At 38.5% G+C, this 10,467-nt stretch overlaps 1 protein-coding gene across 1 annotated transcript in view; it reads right to left on the bottom strand.

Annotated features, from left to right (window-relative positions):
* LOC107602683 (glucagon receptor-like) overlaps positions 1–9,930 on the bottom strand; it is a 27,231-nt gene extending 17,301 nt beyond the window's left edge. The window contains exons 1-4 of the mRNA XM_016295254.1: positions 9,866–9,930; positions 8,086–8,182; positions 7,735–7,842; positions 739–842 (exon numbers count right to left, since the gene is read on the bottom strand). Of these exons, the coding sequence (XP_016150740.1) occupies positions 739–842; positions 7,735–7,842; positions 8,086–8,182; positions 9,866–9,919 (363 nt within the window). The 5' untranslated portion in view covers positions 9,920–9,930. The remainder of the gene's footprint in view (positions 1–738; positions 843–7,734; positions 7,843–8,085; positions 8,183–9,865) is intronic.
* Between the last annotated feature and the right edge of the window lie 537 nt (positions 9,931–10,467).

The raw sequence follows: 10,467 nt of genomic DNA, 5'->3' as shown, positions 1-10,467 counted from the left end.
GGAAAAAAGAACCCCCCGGTGCGCGAAAAAAAAAAAAAAAAAAAAAAGCGACGACAAGGGGTCCTGACCAAGCGTCAGTATGTGACGAGTTGGGAGTGAGAACGTGTTGGTTTTGTCAGCTGAACAATCGGTATGAAGTTAAACAACAGTACAGTCCATTGACCACACACTGTAATTCTATTAATATTTCAGTTTACTTATAGTGCTGTTATATTAGAATCTTACAGGTTAAAATTTATATGGATAAATGTTTTATACAGTATGTTTGATAAACATAATTCAACTTTTTCAAACATTTTTGAAAATTTTGCTCAAGTATAGTCTGTTACAGTTTGACACATTTTTGTTATTTCACATTGTGATTTTTGCTGGCCAAATTACACCATGAAATAGTGACTATATTTAAAAAGAAATTATAAAAAAAAAAAAAAGAGTAAAAAATGAACTCTGCATTAAGGCTGAAATACACTACATGACGGTTTAGCTCAATTTGCCATTTTGGCAGATCGACACTAGATGCCAGAAGTCTGCAGATTTCACAGAAAACAAACATGTTTGATATTTTAACTTTCAAGGGAATCTCTTTTCAGATTTTAAAAGTCGTTTAGTGTATTCTAGCTCTTAGTGGTGCAGAAATGAACATCATTCATCTTTAACACGTTTAAGAGTTAACAGATATTTAATATAACTATCACCTATTCATCTAGCTTCAAAAGAGTTGCGGTGTTTCTCACATACCATGTTGATTTGTGTGGGGTCACGTGAAAGACATTCGCTGACATTCTTCTGTTTGCTATACTGTCCGTCTGCATCACACTCCAGATACACAAACCCATGTCGGACTGACACACACACACACACACACACACACACACACACACACACACACACACACACACACAGATACACAGACAGACACAGACACAGATTGTTTGGTCACACATGATGCATAAGAGAATGTCATATGCGCATTAGAGAATATATTCATGTGGTGTTAAATTAGCTAAGCTAAAATAAGTGCATTATTTAAAATGCAGCCACATAAAATACTTTTTTTTCTCACACAATTATGGACATAAATTTACTCATACTCATAATACATGAAGTGCAACCTGTCAGTACATGCCCATCTAATATTTCACCCCAAAATGAAAAGAATTTAAAATTGTATTTTGCATAAAGACAATGAAACCTACTTTATGCAATGTGAATAATGGTGGCAATGTGTACAACTGTGATTATTTAAATGTTAGAACCATACATAACACTGCCATAAATAACACAAATAATTGTTAATTTTCTGAATTAGAAGGAAGGGGTTTGGAGTCTTTTGACTGTTGAAACAGCTAAAATCATATTTCAAGCTTAATCAAGTGTAAATAAGTTTTAAGTTGAATTTTTGTTTTTGTATCCTGACAAAGAAAGAGTAAACTGTTAATGTAAAATGGCCTAGATTGGCTTGTAAATGTGAATACATTTTAAAGGAATAGTTCAACCAAAATTACCATTTGCTTAAAATTCACTCACTCACACTTTTTAAGACCTTTTTAAGACCTTTTTATGACCTGCACAAATACAATTAATACCAAATGGGCAATGTCTACAGTACCATATGCAACTAAAATTACTGTAAAAAGCATTATTTACAGTTCAGATACAAGTTTTCACAAATACACAAAGTTTTATAAAATGATAAACTTTACATTTCAGCCTTTAAACAATTTTTAAGAAAATGGATGAGTCAAAAGTATTAATTATTATATTAATTTAAACAATTATTATCAATAAATTATTATATCAATTAAATAACATAAATTAGGGGTGTGCGATATTGACAAAAAAAATTATATCTCGATCATTTTCTTGGATTTTATTGATAACGATAATTAGACAATATTTTGCTATAGAGTGTGTTATTGTGCTGATATCTTATCTCTAATTGTGTTCACAGCTGACTCCTGATTTTTTAAATATTATCTAGCGTAGCGTTAGTTCTGGCAGGTCACGTTAGTCAAGCTCGCATCAGCTGATCCCCATCAACCTATGGGAATACGACACCTATCTAAGCATTCATATATAAGGTCCCTCAGTATTACCAGCAGTTTTCGCATTTCTCAATACCTAATTAAATGGTGAATTCGGCAGGCAAAACACCATCATCACTAGGAATCAGGAATTTAGAGAAGTGGAATTCGTTTCCCCAATGGTCTCACCTCCGATTCATTCAAGTTCGTTAACTTGAACACGTGAATTCACCACATTGCTGCCTGATTCGGAAGTGAGTTAGCATTACTTCACGCATCTCTACATTATTGTCACAGACTCCACAAGTTAGGCTATGTGACTGACTCAAGAACAAGTTCAGATGGGAACTTCATCCCCAAGAAGGATATCAAGAGATCAAGCATCCACTTCACAGCTGCTATGTTTCACTCTCTCGAACGTCTTCACAAGCTAAGTTCCATTTAATGCTCTCAGGTTTCTCAAGCGTGTTTGTTTGTTCCTGTCATTTCGGTGACGAATGTTTTATAACAAGGTACATTCTGACACTGGATTTGCACATCGTTTGGTACTGGAAGATGGAGAAGCCCCAGCGATAAAAGATCCCAGTCACATAGGAACTGCTGTAAAACTGCATCAAATGTCTGTGATTGTTAGTAAGTGTAAGTGCTCGCGACTCTTCAGCTCTGCCCACGGCTCGCCTCCAGGAGCTTGGCTGTTTTTGAGAGAATCGAAAGCTGTATCTTTCTTAAATAAATCTGATAAAACTGAAGACTCTTCGGAGATGTGAATGATGCAATACTACACTATAGGTATTCAAGATTAACATGAGATTGGCCAAAACTGTGTGTGTTATATCAAGTCAAGTCGACTTTATTTTTATATAGTCTCAGCCTCAGACGTCATGCTCTTGGACCGTTGGCTGAACGTCTGATGCATATGGCACACAAATGTGGAAACACTTCAGGAGTTTCAAAGTCGTCATCAGATTGGTTGAATTATACAGGATTTCTGGGAGACGTGTGTGTCAAGTTCTTTAATGTTCCACTGGAAACAAAGATGCCGTGATGCCAAAACCTTACGAAATAAGAAAGCCGTCGTGTTTACAACTGTGACGACGAGCGCTTCTCAGGGTCAACTAAACGCTGGATTCTCAAAGTATGTAAAATATTTAAGTTTGCGGCACAGAATCTTTCAAATACGTCCGAGAGTTTTACACACCGGTCTGTTATTGAGCCAACGTTTCCACGCCCCGAAACGTGCCGCTGAATGAAACGAACTGTGATTGGTTGTTTGACATGTCGGTCAAACGGCCTCATGGGCGGGCTTGGCCAAAGAAAGCTGCCATGAATTCCAGACCTTTAGCTGTCAGTCTGAAGGTCTGGCTACGTGAGACAAATTTTTATAGCACTACAGCACAGATTTAAGCAGCAGGAAATAACGACCATGTTGCAAATGGAATAATTTCTGTCGGGGCGCAGCTCCAAGAGAAAATGGTAAACAGTCATTGTTCAGCTGAAGTCGTCTGCATCCGAAAACCTAGGCTGCTGACATGCTGCCTCACTGCCTATCAGCTAATGACTTCGCAGGCAGCGTTTGTTCATGAAGGTAACTCACGAAACTGATATCGGACATGCTTCTGAAGCAGCTTAGTGGTTTAATGATCTACAACAAATAGAACAAGCTTGGTGATAACAAATATTCAATGATTTATTTGATCAACCATTACAGGATAGAACACACAGGATTGTTGGTATCAAGGCAGCAAAGGATACATCTATTCCGCCTTTAAATATCAACCAGATGAGGTATCTCAGGAGGCAGGAATTGAAGCTAATGCCTTCCTACCTTGAAATGTGTCCTCCGAGGGTAGCATTTTCCAGTTTCGGATGCAGCTGTCAGTTCAGCGTTGATTCTGTTTCTGTATCAGACACGCTTGTTCTGTCTAGTCGTATTGGAAACATGCTTGGTTGTTATTGGGAACATGCTTGTTCTTAAGTTATAATTGTATTGTCGGGAACACATTTGTCCCAGAGCTATCTGGTTGTTAATGGAACATGCTTGTTCTAAAGGCTGTAGTCATACTGGGAACATGCTTGTTCTTAAGCTATCTAGTCATATTGGAAATATGCTCGTTCTTAAGCTACCTGGTCGTTATTGGGAACATGCTTGTTCTTAAGTTATAATTGTATTGTCGGGAACACATTTGTCCCAGAGCTATCTGGTTGTTAATGGAACATGCTTGTTCTAAAGGCTGTAGTCATACTGGGAACATGCTTGTTCTTAAGCTATCTAGTCATATTGGAAATATGCTCGTTCTTAAGCTACCTGGTCGTTATTGGGAACATGCTTGTTCTTAAGTTATAGCTGTATTGTTGGGAACACGTTTGTCCCAGAGCTGTCTGGTTGTTATTGTTCTAAAAGCTGTAGTTGTATTTGGAACATGCTTGTTTTAAGCTGTCTAGTCGCATTGGGAATATGCTTGTTCTTAATCTACCTGGTCGCTATTGGGAACATGCTTGTTCTGAAGTTATAGCTGTATTGTTGGGAACATGCTTGTTCCAGAGCAATCTGGTCGTTATTCAGAACATGCTTGTTCTGAAAGCTGTAGTTGAATTGGAACATGTTTTTCTTAAGTCTAGCTGGTGTTATTGAGAATGCTGCTTAAGCTTTTAAGGTATTGGCAACATATTGATTGATCAACTGTTAAAGGCAACAGAATTGTTGCTACAGGTTATGTGGGTTTTGGCAACATATTTGATTGGTCACTGGTTAAGGGCAACATGCTTGTTGCTTAAGGCTTTGAGATTTTGCTATCAGTTTGTGTTGGGGGATGAATCAGACTAATTCTAAAATGTGTACATAACATTATTGAACTTTAACGATATCTGCAATACATTTATGTTGGTTCTGTTCTGTTTACCCTGGGGGGTTATCGGTGCTCTCCCTGCTCTCATCCATGCTAGGCTGCATGGATGTGCAGGGAGTTCTTGCCCAGAACAGAACCATACCGCCAATCCAAACTGTATGCTAATTGTCAATCATCTTTGACGATAGTGTTCCTGACAGAACTTCATATTCTGTGTGGTCAGTTCACAGCAGGGATAGAAATTAATTATTTCCAACAAGTTTTATGGGCATTTTTACCTTTAAGCCATTTTTTCTAAAAGTGTGCACCATCTTTTGAGTCAAATTCTTGCATGTGGGCTGTTACCAAGCAAATTAAATCAGCATCAACAAAATGTATCTTTGCAATGCAGAGGAAACACAGAAGCGCGCGCACTAGTCTAACCTGCTAGTCTTCATCACCTAATGTATGCGCACATACTGTAGGCGTTCTGTTTGCTTTTCACGAGATACTCGATAATATCAAATCGCACATCCTTAAGGGGTCATATGATGCGATTTAAATTTTTCCTTTCTCTTTGGAGTGTTACAAGCTCTTGGTGCATAAAGAGGATCTGTAAACAGTGTTGGGGAAAGTTACTTTTAAAAGTAATGCAGTACAATATTGCATTACTCCCTAAAAAAGTAACTAATTACGTTACTTAGTTACTTTTTATGGAAAGTAATGCGTTATATTACTTTTGCATTACTTTCGTGTACACTGTCGGTAAAGTTGCAAAGACTAAGGTCTCAAATCCAAAGAGATATCTTTATAAAAGTTAAGAGTCAACCACCCCTACCTAAAACGGCTCGTTCAAACACGTCTAAGTCGCGATGTGGGAAGATTTGCATAACACCGCCCAAATGTTCACGCAAAGAAAGAAGGCGTAACTTTTATTCTCACTGTAGTATTGTTGCCGCCGCTGCCATGTTGTGGAGACGCTGTGTGTTTCGTTGTGAAAGCGAAACTACTTTGTTTGGCCTTCCAAAAGAGGACGATATCCGCTTCGTCATGCCTGGAGCTGATCCGTGCTTGTTGCTGAGGAAATACATCAACTTCGTGCTGTGGATCATCGGATCGGCTTTCACCATGGACAAAGCGGAGTCCAGCCCGGGGTCATCACATGTGGTTGCCACAAGCCTGCCGGCTGCGCCGTTCTCAAGGCCGCCCGCCTCCGCTCACTCAGCCCGCCGGCCGTTCCTCACTATAGGCCGCCGTGTGTGACGCTGTGTGTTTCGTTGTGAAAGCGAAACTACTTTGTTTGGCCTTCCAAAAGAGGACACAACTAGAAATCAGTGGTTAAGTTGTATTTACAACACTGTTCCAGAACAGTTAAACCCAAATATTCAGATGTGTCCAGCGCATTTTGCGGAGGACGAGGACTGTTTTCTGGGAGAGCAGCCTACAATGCCGGTGTCTGTTTCTATAAAGTGGGGCAGTTCCAACTTTGCAAGGACAGTCTGGCGCTTCTGACTCATAGCCTGTAAGCACATTTTTTATATTTAAAGAATTTGCCACTGATGATTCAAACAAGAGTTTTGAGCAGTGTAGAGTAGAGCTTGTTGTTTGTTGTTTCTCCGATCACATATGCAGACATGGTTTTATGTTTATGCAGCGCGATACGCAACGTAAAAAGACAGTATAAGTCATTATAATCAGTAATTATGTCCCCAATGGATGCAACAAATGCCTCGTTTGTAATGGGTTTTATTGTTTTTGTCTTGTCGTGCCGGGTCACAGGGAATCACAGTATGGTAAGGGGCGTAACATTTCCGTCACACGCTTGAGGTATTCAGCCAATCACAACGCACTGGATAGCTGGCCAATCAGAGCACACCTCACTTTTCAGAACGATGAGCTTTGTAAAAATCGACACGTTTCAGAAAGGCGGGGCATAGAGGAGAAACAATAATGTACAGTATGTGGAAAATAATGTGTTTTTTGAACCTTAAACCGCATAAACATATTGCATTACACCAAATACACAACATAATGTTCTTTTTAGCAACGTCATATGACCCCTTTAAAACAACAATTAAGATATTATCGCAGACAATACATATCGCACACCCCTATAGTGTTTAGATTTTTATAATGCATTGTCTTCTTATCGATCCACCAGTTCACATTTAAAGCTCTGCATGTTTGCAGGGTAAAAACATGGGTCAATTTTTGCATTGGTCTGAACTCTGAACAAAACAACGGTTTTACTGAAAATGCTCATTCATTCTCTGGCAGCAGGTGAAGCGTTTGGTAGAAATATAACTGTTTCCCCGGTAATGCTGTACACAAAGCAGCGCAGCACCGGACTTTGAAGGTGCAGCACTTGTTTATTTAGTGAAATCATAGCCTTCTGAAGTTTAATCGTCACATTCAGCAGCATATCGCAATTCTGGTCTTTCCGTCCCCAAATTTAAGACCTCTTGAAATCATAGTTAAGACTTTCTTGTACAATTTAAGACTTTTTAAGGCCTTAAATTTGATACAACTAAATTTAAGACTTTTAAAGACTTTTTTAAGACCCCCGGAAACCCAGGGATCACTTGTAAATGTTACTGTGATGTTTTTTTCAGCTGTTTGGACTCTCATTCTGACGGCACCCATTCACTGCAGAGGATCCATTGGTGAGCAAGTGATATGATCCTAAATTTCATCTACATCTTTTGCTTTTTTTTTTTAGCAAATTCATGTTTGGTTGAACTATTCCTTTAAACCTTGATTACAGTGAATCTCACAATGTAAATATATCTTAACAGTCTAAAAATATGTTTCTTTCTTTTGATTTCGGGATAAAATATGACCTAGAAATGTTATCAATGTGAATGTTATATTACCAGCAGTCTTACCTTCCTTGTGCCAGGGCAAGTACCATGGGCAGGCCACACTCACTGTAGTATTGGGCAGTGCATCCGGCCAGCAGGCATACTTATCAAATGTTCTGTTGCACACAAGACCTAGAAAAACAACCATTAATGTTAAAGTCTCCTCTGCTCTGTTTGCAGTGCTGGACAGGATCAGTATGTGACATAACCCCTAATCAGAGGTCTCAGCAGTGTTTTCCAACATATATCCCTTAACAGCACTGTGCACTTTCATCATGGCTGTCGACAGGGTCTATGAAAGACCTCTACTGAACTTACATACAACTGTGACTGCGTCTCCAGCCATTACTTGTGGAAGGATGCTGAACAACTCACCTGTCATCGGTGGTTCTCTGCTAATATTTAGAAAACATTCATCTCGGTACATCATCCATCTTGCCATCAAAGTTTTGAGGGATGCAGCAGATGACACCTGCAAGAGCCAATTAGTAAGACCGCATGAAAAGGTTAAATTAATTAAGTATTATAATTCAAATTTTTTTCTGTAAAACACTAAATAAGTTAGCTAGAACAATGTCAAGGCTGGTCTTTCCCAAGTAAATAGTGACTAAAATACATTATATAAGCCTCATACTGAGGTGAACATCCCAGTACAAACAACAAAGCAGTGTGTTGCGTCACTTACCTTGGGTGTAGATGGAGTATTGAAATCTAACCATAAAATACAGCGACTGCAGAACTTCTGCAAGCTGGGCTTTATTAATGAACCTCTGTGATGTTCTTGTTTTTCTTTTTTCTAACATAAATATGCTTAATTAATGGCTAATCTAATCTTCAGTGAGTTGCATAATGCTCCGTCTCTAAGCCAACTCGAAAAAGAGCTGAGCGGTGCGTGTGTGGCATTTCTACTTGTTCTCAGCTTTATTTATACATATAGAGAGAGAGAGAGAGAGAGAGAGAGAGAGAGAGGGGGTCACATCACAAACACATACCAGCTTCATCACTGTGTCTGTCACGCGACTCTGTTCCCCTTTCGGGCTCTGTCTTTACATTTATTTTGAAAGATGAAGCTCGCGATTAAGGTAAGGGGCGTTACATTTCCGACAGGTGCTTGCGGTGTTCGGCCAATCACAATGCACTGGGTCAGCTGGCCAATCAGAGCAGACTGCGCTTGTCAAAGGAGGGTCTTTGTTGAAAACTAAGCGTTTGAGAGAAGCGGGGCATAGAGGACCTACAATAATGTACAGTATTTGTATAAAAAATAACATTAACAGTATAATAAAAATTATGTGTTTTTTGAACATTAAAGCATGTCAACATATTCTGTTGACCCCTTTAAACATTTTACTTTTAAGTTAATTTTAAATCAGTAGGCTATGTATTCATTGTCTTTAGCGATACACTTATTTTGATGTGTTAACATTAATTTGACTAAAAAACATTTAAAGTGCTTGTGTTTATTATGTATTTAAATAGATGAAATACATACAAAATATTTAAATAGATGATAAACAAGTTTCAATTATTACCATAACTGCTAGTGAGCATATTCGTCAGCACACTTTAACCATGTTTTAAAGACAACAGATATAATTATGAAATGAAATTTTAAGATGTACTTCAGTCTTGCTTAAGTGAGTCAATAAAGCACTCTAAAGTTCAACTTACATTTAAAATAATTTAAAACTATAATGCATTTTCATTTAATTGCAAATAACATTTAGCTCACACTTAAGTACATTCTTTTAAAGTACATTACTTCCATAAAAAGTACTCTTCTTAAAATTATACTAAAGTATAAAGTACATAAAGCAGGGCCTATCAAGCCCCTGTTAGGGAGACAGTAGGGTGAGCAGATGTCCAGATAAAACCTATTATACGAGCCATGGCCCATGTCTTGATGGAGTTACAGAGCGCCATTTGTCCAGATAATTAATTTTTGGCTTTGGTCTGATTGCTATAAATAAATTATTGAAACTGATATTGGTAACAGTAAGTATTATATAAAGAAGTACAACCGCTGCTTCCTCTTCAGAATATTGAGAGGTAAGTAACAAAAATGAGCACATGTGTAACTGTGCTGATTTTTTCACAAACATCTGGTCACCTTAAGAGAGAGTGACAGAAACAGAGAGGAAGGGGAATAAGCTCTGACCTGGATGCAGGAGGAGAAACAGAGCAGGGTCAGAAGGAGGAATACTTGTGACATCCCTTAGTCCTATAAATAAATTATTGAAACTGATATTGGTAACAGTAAGTATTATATAAAGAAGTACAACCGCTGCTTCCTCTTCAGAATATTGAGAGGTAAGTAACAAAAATGAGCACATGTGTAACTGTGCTGATTTTTTCACAAACATCTGGTCACCTTAAGAGAGAGTGACAGAAACCGAGAGGAAGGGGAATAAGCTCTGACCTGGATGCAGGAGGAGAAACAGAGCAGGGTCAGAAGGAGGAATACTTGTGACATCCCTTAGTCCTGCTGCTGCTGCTGCTGCTGCTGCTGCTGCTGCTGGCACTGGGAGGGGAGCCGGGGGTCCACACCGATATGCTCACCTCATAGGAAGGCTTCAGCTATCACCACACAGCCTAAAGCACAGATGCAAAGAGTCAAAGAGTTCAACGCATTATTAAACACTAAATGCACAATATACCCTCAAATAAAGCTGAACGTTATGGTAATACGTATCATGTAATCGGCGACATACATGGTAGAAATGTCATTTATATCATTGTATATTCCAGTTGCTATTTTAA

This window comes from Sinocyclocheilus grahami, unplaced genomic scaffold (genome assembly GCF_001515645.1).
Source record: "Sinocyclocheilus grahami isolate Dianchi unplaced genomic scaffold, SAMN03320097.WGS_v1.1 scaffold333.1, whole genome shotgun sequence".
Taxonomy (NCBI): Eukaryota; Metazoa; Chordata; class Actinopteri; order Cypriniformes; family Cyprinidae; genus Sinocyclocheilus; species Sinocyclocheilus grahami.
This window is presented reverse-complemented; position numbering and strand designations above follow the sequence as displayed.